The sequence below is a fragment of the Pseudophryne corroboree genome, chromosome 2 (assembly GCF_028390025.1).
Source record: "Pseudophryne corroboree isolate aPseCor3 chromosome 2, aPseCor3.hap2, whole genome shotgun sequence".
NCBI classification, from domain to species: domain Eukaryota; kingdom Metazoa; phylum Chordata; class Amphibia; order Anura; family Myobatrachidae; genus Pseudophryne; species Pseudophryne corroboree.
Genome location: NC_086445.1, coordinates 741,965,432 through 741,985,081, shown reverse-complemented (window position 1 = coordinate 741,985,081; position 19,650 = coordinate 741,965,432). Strand labels below are relative to the sequence as shown.

The window sequence follows — 19,650 nt, the reverse complement described above, 5'->3', positions numbered from 1 at the left end:
GCCTTGATCATGAAATATGCAGCATCCTCTATATGTTGCAGCAGAGTAATGACCTCATCCCGGGGCAGAGAGTCTAAACCAGTGGTCTCCAACCTTAATTGGAGTGTGAGCTACTTTTGGGAAAAAAAACCTCTGGAAGAGCTACCCCCTCTCCCCAATCTGCGCACATTCCTGTGACAGTGGGTGTGGGCTCACAAAAGTGGGTGTGGCCTCGCAACAGTAATGCCCCCCCACAGTGCCAGATACACAAGTAATGCCCCTCAGCAGTGCCACATACACAAATCATGCCTCCCAGCAGTGCCAGATACACAAATCATGCCCCTCAGCAGTGCCAGATAAACAAATCATGCCCCCCAGCAGTGCCAGATACACAAATCACGCCCCCCAGAAGTGGCAGATACACAAATAATGCCCCTCAGCAGTGCCAGATACACAAATAATGCCCCTCAGCAGTGCCAGATACACAGTTAATGCCCCCCAGCAGAGCCAGATACACAATTAGTGCCCCCTAGCAGTGCCACATATACAATCAGTGCCTCCCAGCAGTGCCAGATATACAATTAATGCCCCCCAGCGGTGCCGGATATACAAATAATGCCCCCCAGCAGTGCCAGATACAAAATTAGTGCCCCACAGCAGTGCCAGATACACAATTAGTGCCCCCCAGCAGTGCCAGATACACAAATAATGCCCCCCCCAGTGCCAGATACACAAATAATGCCCCCAGCAGTGCCAGATACACAATTATTGCCCCCCAGCAGTGCCAGATACACAAATAATGCCCCCCAGCAGTGTAAGATACCGAATTAGTGGCCCCTAGCAGTGCCACATATACAAGTAGTGCCCCCCAGCAGTGCCACATATACAATTAGTGCCTCTAAGCAGTGCCAGATGTACAATTAATGCCCCCCAGCAGTGCCAGATAGACAATTAATGCCCCCCAGCAGTGCCAGATATACAATTAATGCCCCCCAGCAGTGCCAGATATACAAATAATGCCTCCCCCCAGCAGTGCAAGATACACAAATAATGCCTCCCCCCACCCTCAGCAGTGCTCACAATTGTTGCCCCCCCCCCCGCATCTGCCGCTGTGTTTGAGGGGAGGAGATGAGGAGAGTCTACTGGCAGGCAGCCACAGCACGTCTCCTCGCTCTGAAGTAAGTACCCGCGGCGGCGCTGCTGACATCTCCAACCGCGCACCGTGCGGCCATTTGAAATATGGTGCAGACCGCCAGCCAATCAGGAGCCGTGAGCTCTGATTGGCTGGCGGGCCGCACTATTTTTCAAATGGCCGCGCGCGCAGAGATGTTGGCAGCGCCGATGTGGGCACTTACTTCAAAGCTAGGAGACGCGCTGTGGCTGCCTGCCAGTGGACTTTCTTCATCGCCGCCTAGAGCTACCTAGGAAGCGGTGCCGAGCTACCAGTCGCTCGCGAGCGACGGTTTGGCAACCGCTGGTCTAAACCATCAATAACAGTATCAGACCACTTAACCACTGCCCTGGAAATCCAGCCACAAACAATTGTTGGGCGTTGTACTACGCCTGCTACCGTATATATTACCTTGAGAGTGGTCTCACTTTTACGGTCATCCGGCTCTTTAAGGGATATAGCCCCTGGCACCGGCAGTACCAACTTCTTAAGACAGTCTGGATACCGACGGATCGACTGATGGGGGGTTTTCCCATACCTTCCTGTCCTCTGCTGGGAGGGGAAAAGTAGCTAAAAACCTCTGAGGAATTTAACATTTCTTATCAGGCGTTTAACCATGCCTCCCTGGTCAGAGAATTTAATTCTTTAGACACAGGAAAGGTGACCGAGGTCTTTGGTCTTACATTAAAGTATAATTCCTCATCTGGTTCTGCGTCCTGATCCGGTATGTGAAGAACCTCTCTTATAGCATAAATGAGAGCCTCTACCCCGGGGGACAAAGCTGTCCTCATCCATATCATCATCATCATCATCATCCACATCAGGTTGATCAGAATCAAACTGGAGCACCTGTGGCAGTAAGCGTTTATGTGAAACCAAGGGGGGGGCTGATAAGCCTTTCTGGTAACTGCTGCTTTAGCCATACAATCAATAGACGAATGTTTCAACACCTGTCTCTCCTTTTTAGCTGCAGCCAATTCTGAATATACATTCTGAATCATGCTTTTAAAATGATCTAACCAGTCAGGTACCTGTGAACTGTGTCCCTGTGGAGATAAGTAGAACTGTTCACACATGAGGGACCCCGCTGATGAACGGGTAGAGTTACAAGCAGCACACATAATCATGTCCACAGACATAAGTATACAACAGTAATACAGCTCAGCTCCCCGAAAAACCTCCACACAGACCCTAGAAAGCCCTTGGAGTGACACTGAGGAACGGAGACCAGCACACAGAAAACACAGCAGGTACAATGTGTGAAAATATATGTACAACCTGACAGAAGTGCAGCGGCGTTACTGCTGGCGAGCTCCCCCCTCCTGCTATGACCCCCTGGTACCAGTACTGAGTCTGTAACAGCGTGGGTCCCTGGAGGAGCAGCGTGCATGCAGCCTTGATGATACATAGAAGCAGGAAATGGCGCCTTCCCGCCTCTGGTCCCACTCCGGGAAGCAACGCCCCTTGCAATGGTGCGCGGTCCCTGTATTATTATACTGGCCATGTAAAGCACCTCAAACATACAGTAACAGTACACACAAAGCCTTGTATGACAGTGAGGACTGCGGGACATGAGCCGTGAGCCAGTGTAGTCTGCGGCGGGCACCGCAGCTCGAGGCCGATGACCACCGGGTGACATGCCGCCGAAACCACAACGGGGACCCGCTAACCGGGACCCCGATGTTAACACTCACCGCACCTATCGATCTTCGGCATCTGTTAGAGGGTGGTGGCTAGCTGCTGGCGTGGGCACATACACTAACGGTGTGTGAACAGTACCTCAGGAGCTCAGTGTCCTGTCAGCTGGGATTACAAACCATTAACCCTCAGGAGGTTGGTTCGGTCCCCCCTCTAAGTCCCAAGAAGCAGGTAGCCTGGTTGCAACCAGAGCTACCTGAAAATAATAAACTAAAATAAAAATAAAGGAAACTCTCTGGAGCTCCAGAGAAATGCACCCGGCTCCTTGGGCACATTTTTCTAAACTGGGTCTGGTAGGAGGGGCATAGAGGGGAGGAGCCAGCACACACATACAGACATTAAAGGTTTTAAAGTGCCAGGCACCAGTGCACCCAAGCTATACCCCATGGTACTAAAGTACAGATCCCCAGTATCCACTAGGACGTAAGAGAAATCCCATTATTTTTCTTTCATAGCCTTTTAAAGTATATTTTAAGATTCAATTAAAACAAAAAAGGGACATGCCGTAGGTTGATAAAGCTAATTGAACCCACTTTTTTTTTTGCACCATAAAAAAATAAGAATTTACTCACCGGTAATTCTATTTCTCGTAGTCCGTAGTGGATGCTGGGGACTCCGTAAGGACCATGGGGAATAGCGGCTCCGCAGGAGACTGGGCACAACTAAGAAAGATTTAGGACTACCTGGTGTGCACTGGCTCCTCCCTCTATGCCCCTCCTCCAGACCTCAGTTAGGAAACTGTGCCCGGAAGAGCTGACACAATAAGGAAAGGATTTTGGAATCCCGGGTAAGACTCATACCAGCCACACCGTACAACTCGTGATACCATACCCAGTGAACAGTATGAATAACAACTGAGCCTCTCAAACAGATGGCTCCAAACAATAACCCTTTAGTTAGGCAATAACTATATACAAGTATTGCAGACAATCCGCACTTGGGATGGGCGCCCAGCATCCACTACGGACTACGAGAAATAGAATTACCGGTGAGTAAATTCTTATTTTCTCTGACGTCCTAGTGGATGCTGGGGACTCCGTAAGGACCATGGGGATTATACCAAAGCTCCCAAATGGGCGGGAGAGTGCGGATGACTCTGCAGCACCGAATGAGCAAACTCAAGGTCCTCCTCAGCCAAGGTATCAAACTTGTAGAATTTAGCAAATGTGTTTGAACCCAACCAAGTAGCAGCTCGGCAAAGTTGTAAAGCCGAGACCCTTCGGGCAGCCGCCCAAGAAGAGCCCACTTTCCTCGTGGAATGCGCTTTTACAGATTTAGGATGCGGCAGTCCAGCCGCAGAATGTGCAAGTTGAATCGTACTACAGATCCAGCGAGCAATAGACTGCTTTGAAGCAGGAGCACCCAGCTTGTTGGGCGCATACAGGATAAATAGCGAGTCAGTTTTCCTGACTCCAGCCGTCCTGGAAACATAGATTTTCAGGGCTCTGGCTACGTCCAGTAACTTGGAATCGTCCAAGTCACTAGTAGCCGCAGGCACCACAATAGGTTGGTTCAAATGAAAAGCTGATACCACCTTAGGAAGAAATTGGGGACGAGTCCTCAATTCCGCCCTATCCATATGGAAAATCAGATAAGGGCTTTTACATGACAAAGCCGCCAATTCTGACACACGCCTGGCCGAAGCCAAGGCCAACAGCATGACCACTTTCCACGTGAGATATTTTAGTTCCACGGTTTTAAGTGGCTCAACCAATGTGACTTAAGGAAATTCAACACCACATTGAGATCCCAAGGTGCCACTGGAGGCACAAAAGGGGGCTGAATATGCAGCACTCCTTTAACAAACGTCTGAACTTCAGGCAGTGAAGCCAGTTCTTTTTGGAAGAAAATCGACAGAGCCGAACTCTGGACCTTAATGGAACCCAATTTTAGGCACATAGTCACCCCTGACTGTAGGAAGTGCAGAAATCGACCTAGCTGAAATTCCTCCGTTGGGGCCCTTCTGGCCTCACACCACGCAACATATTTTCGCCATATGCGGTGATAATGGTTTACGGTCACCTCCTTCCTAGCTTTAATCAGCGTAGGGATGACTTCCTCTGGAATGCCCTTTTCCTTCAGGATCCGGCGTTCAACCGCCATGCCATCAAACGCAGCCGCGGTAAGTCTTGGAACAGACAGGGTCCCTGCTGCAGCAGGTCCTGTCTGAGCGGCAGAGGCCATGGGTCCTCTGAGATCATTTCTTGAAGTTCTGGGTACCAAGCTCTTCTTGGCCAATCCGGAACCACAAGTATAGTTCTTACTCCTCTCCTTATTATTATTCTCAGTACCTTGGGTATGAGAGGCCGAGGAGGGAACACATAAACCGACTGGTACACCCACGGTGTCACTAGAGCGTCCACAGCTATCGCCTGAGGGTCCCTTGACCTGGCGCAATATCTTTTTAGCTTTTTGTTGAGGCGGGACGCCATCATGTCCACCTGTGGCCGTTCCCAGCGATTTACAATCAGCTTGAAGACTTCTGGATGAAGTCCCCACTCTCCCGCGTGGAGGTTGTGCCTGCTGAGGAAGTCTGCTTCCCAGTTGTCCACTCCTGGAATGAACACTGCTGACAGTGCTATCACGTGATTTTCCGCCCATCGGAGAATCCTTGTGGCTTCTGCCATCGCCATCCTGCTTCTTGTGCCGCCCTGTCGGTTTACATGGGCGACCGCCGTGATGTTGTCTGACTGGATCAGCACCGGCTGGTGTTGAAGCAGGGGTCTTGCCTGACTTAGGGCATTGTAAATGGCCCTTAGTTCCAGAATATTTATGTGTAGGGAAGTCTCCTGACTCGTCCATAATCCTTGGAAATTTCTTCCCTGTGTGACTGCCCCCCAACCTCGAAGGCTGGCATCCATGGTGTATGCCGAATCTGCGGCCCTCTAGAAGATGAGCACTCTGCAGCCACCACAACAGCGACACTCTGGTCCTTGGAGACAGGGTTATCAGCCGATGCATCTGAAGATGCGATCCGGACCACTTGTCCAACAGATCCCACTGAAAGATCCTTGCATGGAACCTTCCGAAAGGAATTGCTTCGTAAGAAGCCACCATCTTTCCCAGGACTCGCGTGCAATGGTGCACCGACACCTGTTTTGGTTTTAGGAGGTCTCTGACTAGAGATGACAACTCCTTGGCCTTCTCCTCCGGGAGAAACACTTTTTTCTGTTCCGTGTCCAGAACCATCCCCAGGAACAGTAGACGCGTTGTAGGAACCAGCTGCGACTTTGGAAAATTCAGGATCCAGCCGTGCTGTTGTAGCACTTCCCGAGCAAGTGCTACTCCGATCAACAACTGTTCCCTGGACCTCGCCTTTATAAGGAGATCGTCCAAGTACGGGATAATTAAAACTCCCTTTTTTCGAAGGAGTATCATCATTTCGGCCATTACCTTGGTAAATACCATCGGTGCCATGGACAGACCAAACTGCAACGTCTGGAATTGGTAATGACAGTCCTGTACCACAAATCTGAGGTACTCCTGGTGAGGAGGGTAAATGGGGACATGCAGGTAAGCATCCTTGATGTCCAGTGATACCATGTAATCCCCCTCGTCCAGGCTTGCAATCACCGCCCTGAGTGATTCCATCTTGAACTTGAACCTTCTTATATAAGTGTTCAAGGATTTTAAATTTAAAATGGATCTCACCGAACCGTCCGGTTTCGGTACCACAAACATTGTGGAATAGTAACCCCGTCCTTGTTGAAGGAGGGGTACCTTGATTATCACCTGCTGAGAAAACAGCTTGTGAATCGCCTCCAGCACTGCCTCCCTGTCCGGGGGAGCTGTCGGCAAGGCAGATTTGGGGAGACGTCTCGAATTCCAGCTTGTACCCCTGAGATACTACTTGTAGAATCCAGGGATCCACCCGTGAGCGAGCCCACTGGTCGCTGAAGTTCTTGAGCCGGGCCCCCACCGTACCTGGCTCCGCCTGTGGAGCCCCAGCGTCATGCGGTGGACTTAGAGGAAGCGGGGGAGGACTTTTGTTCCTGGGAACTGGCTGTATGTTGCAGCTTTTTCCCTCTACCTCTGCCTCTGGGCAGAAAGGACGCGCCTCTAACCCGCTTGCCTTTCTGGGTTCGAAAGGACTGTACCTGATAATACGGTGCTTTCTTTGGCTGTGAGGGAACATGGGGTAAAAATACTGACTTCCCAGCTGTCGCTGTGGAAACGAGGTCCGAGAGACCATCCCCAAACAACTCCTCACCCTTGTAAGGCAAAACTTCCATGTCCCTTTTAGAATCTGCATCTCCTGTCCACTGCCGAGTCCACAATCCTCTCCTGGCAGAAATGGACATTGCGTTTATTTTAGATGCCAGCCGGCAAATATCCCTCTGTGCATCTCTCATGTATAAGACAGCGTCTTTAATATGCTCTACGGTTAGCAATATAGTGTCCCTATCTAGGGTATCAATGTTTTCCGACGGGGAATCTGACCACGCAGCTGCAGCACTGCACATCCATGCTGAAGCAATAGCCGGTCTCAGTATAATTCCTGAGTGTGTATATACAGACTTCAGGATAGCCTCCTGCTTTCTATCCGCAGGTTCCTTTAGGGCGGCCGTGTCCGGAGACGGTAGTGCCACCTTTTTAGACAGACGTGTGAGCGCTTTATCCACCCTAGGGGATGTCTCCCAACGTGACCTGTCCTCTGGCGGGAAAGGGTATGCCATTAGTAACTTTTTTGAAATTACCAGTTTCTTATCGGGGGAAGCCCACGCTTCTTCACACACTTAATTTAATTCATCAGATGGGGGAAACACCACTGGTAGCTTTTTCTCCCCAAACATAATACCCTTTTTTGTGGTACCTGGGGTAATTTCAGAAATGTGCAACACATTTTTCATTGCCGTTATCATATAACGAATGGCTCTATTGGAATGTACACTAGTCTCATCGTCGTCGACACTGGAGTCCGTATCCGTGTCGACATCTGTGTCTGCCATCTGAGGTAGTGGGCGTTTTAGAGCCCCTGATGGCTTTTGAGACGCCTGGGCAGGCACGGGCTGAGCAGCCAGCTATCCCACATCTGCTATGTCGTCAAATCTTTTATGTGAGTTGACACTGTCGCGTAATTCCTTCCACATGTCCATCCATTCAGGTGTCGACCCCGCAGGGGGTGACATCACATTTATCGGCACCTGCTCCGCCTCCACATAAGCCTCCTCATCAAACATGTCGACACAACCGTACCGACACACCGCACACACACAGGGAATGCTCTGACTGAGGACAGGACCCCACAAAGTCCTTTGGGGAGACAGAGAGAGAGTATGCCAGCACACACCAGAGCGCTATATAATACAGGGATACACACTACACACAGTGATTTTTCCCCTATAGCTGCTATAATACACAATTTGCGCCTAAATTTAGTGCCCCCCCCCTCTCTTTTTAACCCTATTGAGCCTGGAAACTGCAGGGGAGAGCCTGGGGAGCGTCCTTCCAGCGGAGCTGTGAGAGGAAATGGCGCCAGTGTGCTGAGGGAGATAGCTCCGCCCCCTTCACGGTGGACTTCTCCCGCTTTTTTCAGGATATTTCTGGCAGGGGATTTTACACATATATAGTCTTACTGACTATATTATGTGTTTTTTTGCCAAGCTAAGGTATTTATATTGCAGCCCAGGGCGCCCCCCCCAGCACCCTGCACCCATCAGTGACCGGAGTGTGAGGTGTGCATGGGGAGCAATGGCGCACAGCTGCAGTGCTGTGCGCTACCTTAATGAAGACCGGAGTCTTCAGCCGCCGATTTTCTGGACGTTCTTCTTGCTTCTGGCTCTGCAAGGGGGACGGCGGCGCGGCTCCGGGACCGGACGAGCAAGGCTGGGCCTGTGTTCGATCCCTCTGGAGCTAATGGTGTCCAGTAGCCTAAGAAGCCCAAGCTAGCTGCAAGCAGGTAGGTTCGCTTCTTCTCCCCTCAGTCCCTCGAAGCAGTGAGTCTGTTGCCAGCAGATCTCACTGAAAATAAAAAACCTAAATAAACTTTCTTTCTAAGAGCTCAGGAGAGCCCCTAGTGTGCAACCAGCTCGGCCGGGCACAAAATTCTAACTGAGGTCTGGAGGAGGGGCATAGAGGGAGGAGCCAGTGCACACCAGGTAGTCCTAAATCTTTCTTAGCTGTGCCCAGTCTCCAGCGGAGCCGCTATTCCCCATGGTCCTTACGGAGTCCCCAGCATCCACTAGGACGTCAGAGAAATATTAAGTACGACATAAAGAAATGTATAATGAACTCTCGAAGTTCAGCAAGATTGCAAATTTTTTTTTACAGATTCTCCATATTTCAATTGACAAAAGGGTCAAAATTTCAAAGTGATATGTGGATCAGGCACTGAGATGTGAATTTTTTTCCTGATACACCTCAGAAAAAAGCGGAGCATCAGGAATGGCATTTCCCAGCAATTAAACTTGGTTTAGTAGCTCTATGGTAGTATCAAGTGTACAAAGTTTCATGAGTCGGTAGTTGTCACGTCTGGGTGAACTGGCATGGAATGGCCCACTGGTTCAGCCGTGGCCAACCTGTGGCTTTTGAGCCGCATGCGGCTCTTTCTTTATTCAAATGTGGCTCTCGACACTCAGTCACCTGACCACAACAGACCCTGGAAACTGGTGCACTCCAATCAGACACACAGCAGCACTACGGCGATTGAAAACTGAGGGAGCCAGACAGTGTCGGACTGGGACATGAAGGGCCCACCAGGGGAATGCAGTTATAGGGGCCCATACTTAGGGGTGTGGCCATCCAACAAAGGGGGTGTGGTTATCCTCCACAGCGGCTTGAAATACACAATAGCTTAGTGCAGTGTAATGCAACATATCTACCATGTATAATACAAGTGAATAGTCTGGAACCTGATCCCTAGAGGAAGGAGTGGGCCCTCAGGCAGTGGGGCCTAGCGGTGGTTTCCCTGGTACCCCTGTGGGCCAGTCCGACCCTGGAGCCAGATACTGGGCTGTAGTGATACAGGAGGGTGCTGGCTGGATTGACACAGGAGGGTGCTGGCAAGAGTGACACAATGGGGAGCTGGCTGGAGTGACAAAGGATATCCTGGCAGGAGAGACACAATGGGGAGCTTACTGGAGTGACACAGGAGGGTGCTGGCTGGAGTGACACAGGAGGATGCTGGCTGGAGTGACACAGGAGGGTGCTGGCTGGAGTGACACAGGAGGGTGCTGGCTGGAGTGACACAATGGGGAGCTGGCTGTAGTGACAAAGGATATCCTGGCAGGAGACACACAATGGGGAGCTTACTGGAGAGACACAGGAGGGTGCTGGCTGGAGTGACACATGGAGGAGCTGAAGTGTATTATGTGAATATGGCTTTTTCAATATATTTTATGTGGATCTGGATTTTTTTTTATTATTTTATGTGGAAGTGTCTTTTTCAATGTATTTTATGTTGATTCTGGCTTTAAAATGTATTTTATGTGGATCTGGAATTTTCATTGTCTTTTATACCAGGTGTGTGGCCTAGCAGGCACAAGGTCACACCCCATTTTTGCACACGCGCCTTCGGCTTGATGTCGGCTCTTTGACTTACCTAACAAGATATTTTGGCTCTTTTTCTCTGACTGGTTGGCCACCCCTGCACTGGATAATTGTTTTTGTTTTTTGTTTTTTTAATAGGGATATTTCAGTTACAAATATGTCCTCTGAAAATTAGAGACTGTTAACAACTCTGAGGTCTATTTACTAAGCCTTGAATGGAGATAAAGTAAATGGAGATAAAGTACAAGCCAATCAGCTCCTAACTGGCATGTCACAGGCTGGATTTGAAAAATGACAGTTAAGAGCTGATTGTCTGTTACTTTATCTCCGTCCACTTTATCTCCATCCACTTTATCTCCATCCAAGGCTTAGTAAATAGACCTATCTTTAAAGTTTTCTGAAGAGAAATCTATTGATAAATTATGAAGATGGCAAACATTAAGGCTGCTCACTGGTATATTTAATGCACTCTTGATTCTATGGGGCACAACAATGCGCTCAAAAGAATGAAAAACAGGCAATTTGCTCTGCAGTGCAATTAATACAGTATTGATCCAACATAGCTGAAATAGAAAATAACAACTGACTGTGGCTCTGGATGTGTGTACAGGTCTGCCATATGAACTGCTTGTATTAAGGCCAGAGGAATTCCTTACAGTGCAGTTACCCCCACCAAACTTAACTTATCTCTCTGTTTATAAATACAACCTGCAGCAGATACATTTCCCAACCCTTTCTACTGATAATAAATATCAGACTTTATCCTATTGATGCAAACATCCAAGTAAATGAATATTAAAATAATCTAGAAGTGCTCCCCAAACACATCCTTTCTATACGGACTTGGGATACAGGACTGTATTTGAACTACAGCCCTGAAATGGTGTGAAGCTGATCAGAGTATAGTTAATGAACAAATACAATTTCTGTCCGCACCTGCACTTCCACTACTACCATTGACTGCCTCTCTTTCCTCATCCTCTTCCTCTTCTGGGAGGGAGGAGTCTGTGCGCTGCATCTTGCTAACAGAAGTTGTTCTCTTCCTTGTAGTCTCTGTGTCAAAGTCTGCATCAAATAGGACCCCATCCACTGGGTCAGGCTGGAAGGGACTTGGCTCAGCTGGAGGCTTTGGAGTGCCATAAAAATTGCCTGCCAGTGAAATAGAAATTGTTCAGTACTAGACATAAAATGATTGGAAATGAAGTATATAGTACAAGGCATAAAATAAGATAAACATTAAAAATACTGAAAGTGTTAAGATTTTATAAGAAACTGTAATGAAACTGGAACCCAATTTCAGTATTTCATTAGGACGCTCCCAAACAATAAAATCTTGAAGGTTCAAGAGACAATATAATATAAAATACTTTATTTGGTCAAACAAAATTTTCTTTAAAATTAAGTTTAAAAAAAAAATCTGTATTAGTCACATAAACCCTAAAACTGTTTGGATAATTTCTAATGAAATATTTCACCACAGTAATAACGGTATTTAATCCTACTACAGCTTTTCCAGAAAAGATAAAATGATGCAGTATGCTCTAATTCTCTCTCCACATGTTGCAGATATAAACATGCCTTCAGCGACTACGCTAGGGGAAAATAAATCCCAATTCTGCATTTTTTTTTATAGGCATTAAGAAGAAAATTTGATCATCTGCAATGGAAAAAGAAGTAGTGTGCCTGGCTATATAATTCCTATATGCAAAAATCTAATTAGGATGTATATTTCAGGATGCAAATTTATGTAAATACTTTCTTCTTCAAGTACTGCAATATAGGTTGTCTATTCCAAGAAAATAATGAGGCGTGTATAATGTTTAAGGAAGGCAAAGTCGGTGTGAATGTCCCGCCCCATTTACCAGTAATTGTGAACCCCAGCAGTCAAGAGAAAAAGAAAAAAATCTGGACCATGCAGTTTTGGCAGAGGAGAGTTTTTGTTACCAGTACATATTCCTTTCTTCTTGACGATTATAAAAGTCTCATATTAGGTATTGAAGTATAACTATATTGAGGATTATACTTTGGGGGTAATTCAATTAGTCACGGTAAATTACCACAATTTATTTATCCCTGGGGGAGGGTGTTAATTCAATTGTTCCGGATAGCCAGCATCATCAGGGATTTTGTTTCAAATACCCAAAAGGCATGCAAAACAAAATCCCCGATAACTGCCCCCTTTTCGCGACCATAAATGTGAAAACACATGGATCCAGAATAACGGGTTAACTGAATCAGATGAAGGGTTGGAGTGGATCTATTTCAGATGCTTACAGCTGCTGAAAATGTGTTGCCCTAAAGAGAATCCACCACTCTCACACAAATCTAAATACAGCAAAAATTGAGCAAACCCATATCATCAAGCGCTGAAAAAATAAGATTTTAATTTCCTACCGGTAAATCCTTTTCTTGTAGTCGGTAGAGGATGCTGGGGTCGATTTTAGTACCATGGGGTATAGACGGTTCCGCAGGAGCCTTCGGCACTTTAAGTCTTTTCAACAGTGTGAACTGGCTCCTCCCTCTATGTCCCTCCTCCAGACCTCAGTATAGGAACTGTGCCCGAGGAGACGGACAACTTCGAGAGAAGAATTTACATTAAACTAGTGGCGAGATTCACACCAGCTCACACCATACAAAACATGCCGCCTAACATGGCTTCTAACATAACCCATGCTAACGTGCATGCATAATGCAACAGCAACAGCTGTGAACATCTTAACACATGAGAACCTGTGTAAAAAGATAAAACTTAATTCTGCAGGAAAATTGAGCACTGGGCGGGCGCCCAGCATCCTCTACGGACTATGAGAAAAGGATTTACCGGTAGGTAATTAAAATCCTATTTTCTCTTACGTCCTAGAGAATGCTGGGGTCCATTTTAGTACCATGGGGATGTTTACAAAGCTCCAGGTATGGGAGGGAAAGTGTTAATGTTCCTGCAGAACTGACTGACCAAACTGAAGGTCGTCAGCAGCCAAGGTATCAAACTTGTAAAACTTAGCAAACGTGTTTGCCCCTGACCAAGTAGCTGCTCTGCAAATTTGCAACTCCGAGACACCCCGGGCAGCCGCCCAGGAAGAACCCACTTTCCCTGTAGAGTGGGCCTTTACCGAACTCTGTAACGGCAATCCCGCCGTGGAATAAGCGTGTTGAATGGTACCTCTGATCCAGTGCGCAATAGTCTGCTTAGAAGCAGGACCCCCAATCTTGTTGGGGTCATAGAGGACAAACAAAGATTCTGTTTTCCTTACTGAGCCATTCTTGCAACATAAGTCCTCAATGCTCTGACGACATCCAAGGACTTTTGAAATGGCTGAGGTGTCAGAAGCCACTGGCACCACCACAGGTTGGTTGATTTGGAAATAAGACACAACCTTTGGAAGAAAATGCTGACACGTCCGCAGTTCAGCTCTATCTTCATGAAAAATCAAATAAGGACTCTTGTGTGACAGAGCCCCTAATTCAGACACTCGTCTGCCTGAGGCCAAGGCCAACAGCATGTGACCACTTTCCAAGTGAGAAACTTCAACTCTAGCTCTTGTAGATGTTCAAACCAGTCCGATTTAATGAACTGCAACACCACATTAAGATCGCAGAACCCCCTTCACGAACATCTGGACCTCAGGAAGGGAAGCCAACTGTTTCTGAAAGAAAATGGACAAGGCCAAAATTTGGACCTTGATAGACCCTAATCTCAAGCCAGCATCCACACTCGCCTGTAGAAATAGGAGAAGATGTCCTAATTTAAACTTCACCGCAGGAGACTTCATGGATTCACACCAAGATACATATTTTTTCGAAATACGATGGCAATGTTTGGACGTTACCCCTTTCCTAGCAAGAATAAGTGTGGGAATGACTTCACTGGGAATACCCTTACGAGCTAGGATCTGGCGCTCAACAGCCATGCTGTCAAACGCAGCCGCGAAGAGGAAGAGGCTGAGGATCTTCCAGTAATAACTCCTGAAGATCTGGGTACCAAGCCCTCCTTGGCCAGTCTGGAGCAATGAGAATTGCTCAAACCCTTGTTCTTCTGATGATCTTGAGAACTTTTGGTATTAGTGGAAGTAGAGGGAACAGATACACCGACTGAAACACCCACTGGGTCACCAGTGCATCCACTGCTATTGCTTGTGGGTCTCTCGACCTGGAACAATATTTCTGAAGCTTCTTGTTGAGATGTGATGCCATCATATCTACTTTAGGAACGCCCCAACGATCTGCTAACTCTGCAAAGACTTCTGGGTGGAGGCCCCATTCTCCTGGATGGAGATCGTGTCTGCTGACGAAGTATGCTTCCCAGTTGTCCAGTCCCGGAACGAAAATTGCAGACAGAGCTTTTGCATGTCTTTCTGCCCAGAGGAGTATCTTTGTCACCTCTGCCATTGCCATTTGTTCCGCCCTGGCGGTTATGTAAGTTACTGCCGTTACATTGTCTGACTGGATCTGTATGGGACGACCTTGAAGAAGGTGTGCCGCTTGATGAAGGCTGGTGTACACAGCTCTCAATTCCAGAATGTTTATGTGAAGGAGAACTTCTTGACTTGACCATCGTCCTTGGAAGCTTTCCCCTTGCGTGACTGCTCCCCAACCTCGGAGGCTTGCATCTGTGGTCACCAGGATCCAAGTCTGAATCCCGAACCTGCGTCCCTCCAGGAGGTGAGAACTTTGAAGCCACCACAAGAGTGAAATTCTGGCTTTTGTTGACAGGATTATCCTCTGGTGCATGTGTAGGTGCGATCCGGACCACTTGTCCAGTAGGTCCCATTGGAACACCCTGGCGTGGAATCGGCAAAATTGTAGAGCCTCGTAGGCCGCTAAAATCTTCCCCAGCAGGCGGATGCACTGATTAATCGATACGCGTGCTGGTTTTAAAACTTGTTTGACCATCCTCTGGATCTCCAGAGCCTTTTCCACCGGTAGGAATACTTTCTGTGCTTCCGTGTCCAATATCATTCCCAGAAATGATCACCTCATTGTGGGTTCCAATAGTGATTTTGGAAGGTTTATGATCCAACCGTGCTTTTGAAGCACTATCAGGGAAAGTGCAATGTTCTGCACTAGTTTCTCCCTGGATCTCGCTTTTAATAGGAGATCGTCCAAGTATGGGATGACTTTGACTCCTTTCTTGCGAAGAAGAACCATCATCTCCGCCATCACCTTGGTGAATATTCTCGGAGCTGTGAAGAGCCCGAAAGGCAATGTTTGGAACTGGTAGTGGCAGTCCTGCACCGCAAACCTCAGGTATGCCTGATGCAGCGGGTAGATGGGAACATGTAAATAAGCATCTTTGCTGTCCATCGATACCAGAAATTCCTTTTCCTCCAAGCTGGAGATCACCGCTCTCAGGGATTCCATCTTGAATTTGAACCTTTTCAAATAAAGGTTCAGAGTCTTTAGGTTTAAAATCGGTCTGACCGAGCCATCCGGTTTCGACACTAAATGACAAAGAGGTGTATCTGGACAGATGGAAGGATGCTAAGAAAGTGATAAGACATGCAAAGGCAGAAGCTGAGGAGAAAATGGCCCAGTCAGTACATAAAGGGGGCAAAACTTTTTTTAAAGTATATAAGTGAAAGGAGAAAATCAAATGGAGGAATAATAAGACTTAAGACGGAGAGTGAGCATTTGGTGGAGAAAGACAAGGCAATAACAGATGACCTAAATAATTATTTTTGCTCAGTATTTACTACAGAAGAAGGGATGGGGCCACAGTTAAGTTGCAAGGACATTAATAAAAATATGGTAGATGAAAGTACATTTACAGAGGAGAAGGTCCTAGCAGAACTATCAAAACTAAAAGTCGATAAATCAATGGGACCAGATGGGATACACCCAAGGATACTCAAAGAGCTAATAGATGTGCTGGTTACACCTTTAACAGAATTATTTAACCATTCTCTAAGTACAGGTGCCATTCCAGGGGACTGGAAAAGAGCTAATGTAGTTCCACTGTACAAAAGTGGAAGCAAGGAAGAAGCAAGTAACCACAGACCAGTAAGCCTTACATCAGTTGTAGGGAAAGTAATGGAAAAACTATTAAATGACAGAGTTGTGGAATATCTTAAATCAAACAACTTACAGGATCCAAAACAGCATGGATTTACTGGTGGGAGATCATGCCAAACAAATCTTATTGACTTTTTTGACTCTGTGGCGAAAATAATAGATCAAGGGGGAGCTGTAGATGTAGCATATCTAGACTTTAGTAAGGCATTGGACACTGTCCCACATCGCAGACTGCTAAAAAAAAACTTGAAAGCTTGGGGGTGGATTATAAAACAGTTAAATGGATAAGAAACTGGTTGCAGGATAGGAAAAAGACAGTTGTAGTTAATGGAGTGAAATCTATGGAGGGAAATGTTACCAGTGGAGTACCCCAGGGATCTGTACTTGGTCCAGTTCTCTTTAATATCTTTGTTGGTGACATTGCAAATGGTATTGAAGGGAAGGTATGCCTTTTTGCAGATGATACAAAGATATGCAACAGGGTAGACACACTGGGAGGGGTAAAACAAATAATTGATGACCTAGGTAGGCTTGAGAAATGGTCAAGAACGTGGCAACTACAGTTTAATGCTAAAAAATGCAAAATCATGCATTTGGGTCTCAAAAACCCAAAGGCTAAATATAATATCAAGGGTACTATAATGGAAACTACTGAGGTGGAAAGGGATTTAGGAGTCACTATTTCAAGTGACTTGAAGGCAGGAAAGCAATGCAACAAAGCAATGAGAAAGGCAAGTCAGATGCTTGGTTGCATAGGGAGAGGAGTCAGTAGCAGGAAAAAAAGAAGTGATAATGCCACTGTATAGGTCATTAGTACGGCCCCATCTGGAATACTGTGTCCAGTTCTGACGCCCATATCTCCAGAAGGATATAAATACATTAGAGAGTGTACAAAGAAGGGCAACTAAAATGGTGCATGGCCTACATCTCAAAACTTACCCAGAAAGGCTAAAAGATCTTAACATGTATAGTTTGGAGGAGAGAAGGGAAAGGGGGGACATGATAGAAACGTTCAAATATATCAAGGGTCTTAAAGTTCAGGAGGGAAACATTCTTCAAAGGAAGAGAAGTATTAGAACCCGAGGACATTCACTGAGACTGGGGGGGGGGGGTTAAGGGGAAATTTAAGGAAAAATTACTTCACAGAAAGGGTAGTGGATAAGTGGAATAGCCTTCCATCAGAAGTGGTAGAGGCTAAGACTGTAGAGCAATTTAAACATGCTTGGGATAGGCATATGAATATCCTTACAAAGAATTAAGGTTCAAAAAGGGTTGAGATTGCCTAAAAGATTAAAAAAAAAAAGGGGCAAACTAGATGGGCCAAGTGGTTCTTATCTGCCATCAAATTATATGTTTCTATGTTACAAACAGGCTTGAAAAAAACCCTTTTTCCTGTTGTGACACAGGAACTAAGGAAATTACATTGTCTTGACATAATTTCTGTATTGCGTTCAGCACTTTTGCTCTGTCCTGAACAGAAGCTGGTAAGGCTGATTTGAAAAATCGGCATGGGGGAAGGTCCTGAAATTCCAATTTGTACCCTAGGGATACTATCTGCAATACCCAAAGATCCAGATCTGAGTGAACCCAGAGTGAACCCAGACCTGGCTGAAAGACAGCAGACGTGTCCCCACCCGATCGTACTCCCGCAGGGGAACCCCAGCGTCATGCTGAGGTTTTAGCAGAAGTAGCCTGATGGCGTTGTAGATTTTTTACCTCTTCCCCGCCCTCTTCCTGCGAAGAAGGGGGTACCCTTTGCCTTTTTTGGACTTGTGGGCCGAAAGGATTGCATTGTATGAGAATGAAATCCTTTCCTAGGTGGAGCAGCTGCGAAAGGCAGAAATGCTGACTTGCCTGATGTAGTTGTTGGCATCCAGCTTGTCTCCAAAGAGGGCTTCTCCATTATAAGGAAGCGCCTCAATATTATTTTTTGATTCCTCATCAGCAATCCATTGGCGGATCCACAGCGCCCTTCGGGCTGAAATCGCCATGCGGAGGATCTTGAACTCAGCAACCCAATATCCTTCATAGCTTCAACTAAGTAACCTGCAGCATCTTTGATATGGCCGAGAGTTAGGACTATTTAATCTCTGTCAACTGTGTCTATATTAACAAGCAAGTTGTCAGACCATTTTTCCACAGCGTTACCTACCCACGCATAAGCAATGGTGGGCCTGAGCACCGTTCCGTTAGCCGTATATAGATTTTAGGGTTGTTTCTAATTTACGGTCAGCTGGATCTTTTAAACAGGCTGAACCAGGGGCAGGCAAAACTATTTTCTTAGACAGCCGAGAAATTGAGGTGTCTATCATTGGGGGTGTCTCCCATTTGTGCCTGTCTTACTCAAGGAAAGGGTACGCTACACGTATCCTTCTGGGAAGGGTAAATTTCTTCTCAGGGTTAGCCCAGGATTCTTCAAAGAACGCATTCAAATCCTTTGAAGGAGGAAAAGCCACAACCTGCTTTTTATTTAATTTAAAATAATCCTTTTCCTCTGGGACCAGTGTTGTTTCAGGAAACTCCAACACTTCCTATGTAGCAACTATCATACTTTGTATGCTTTTGGTTAATTTGGGGTCTACCCCTCTCAAATCCCCAGTGTCGACGTCAGAGTCGGAATCTGTGTCCCCTTGCATTATCTGGGCCAGAGACCTTTTCTGGGAATTGGATGGGACCCGAGTGGATGATATGGAGGGGTCAGTAAACAGTGCATCCTCCACAGACTGCCTCCAATATTTAATCTGTTGTTAAGACTCAGAGAATTTCTTTGCAAGCATTGACATTCTTTTGCAACATTCTCAACCAAGGAGAGACACACATTGGAAACCACCTCGACAAAGTACAGGACCCGTGCACGGGAGAAAGACCGGACACTAGGCTAAGAACGCGTGATCGAGAACTCCGCTAACAAACACTACAAGGCGACACCAGAGGAAGAAGCCGGTGACGGGAGGCCATTATCGGCTGTGACAGGTGAGCAGAGTCAACTTCCCTACACGGCAGGGGGGACGGTCAGCGGTTCATTGAGCCACGACTGTTCTTCATCCCCCGTGCAGACGTTTCTTGCCTCCACGGCTGACTGACATCTGGTGAGCGTCCATACACTGACGCGTCACTGGAGTTCAGGGCCGGGGTGGCTTGATTAGTCCTCCGTCCAGACAGTTCATGCTTCCACGGCTGACTGAGATCCGGCGAGCGTCCGTACACCGACGCGCCGCCGGAGTTCAGAGCCGAGGCAGCCTGACTAGTCCCCGGGGGGGCAGTTTGACAGACCCTATTCGTACGGCGGGGAACACGGCGAGCGT

At 47.0% G+C, this 19,650-nt stretch overlaps 1 protein-coding gene across 3 annotated transcripts in view; it reads right to left on the bottom strand.

Annotated features, from left to right (window-relative positions):
• The window catches only part of MAGI3 (membrane associated guanylate kinase, WW and PDZ domain containing 3), a 676,662-nt gene that overhangs the window by 335,542 nt on the left and 321,470 nt on the right, over positions 1 to 19,650 (bottom strand). For all 3 annotated transcript variants that reach the window (XM_063955402.1, XM_063955400.1, XM_063955401.1), the window contains one exon: positions 11,273 to 11,485. In XM_063955402.1, the coding sequence (XP_063811472.1) occupies positions 11,273 to 11,485 (213 nt within the window). The remainder of the gene's footprint in view (positions 1 to 11,272; positions 11,486 to 19,650) is intronic.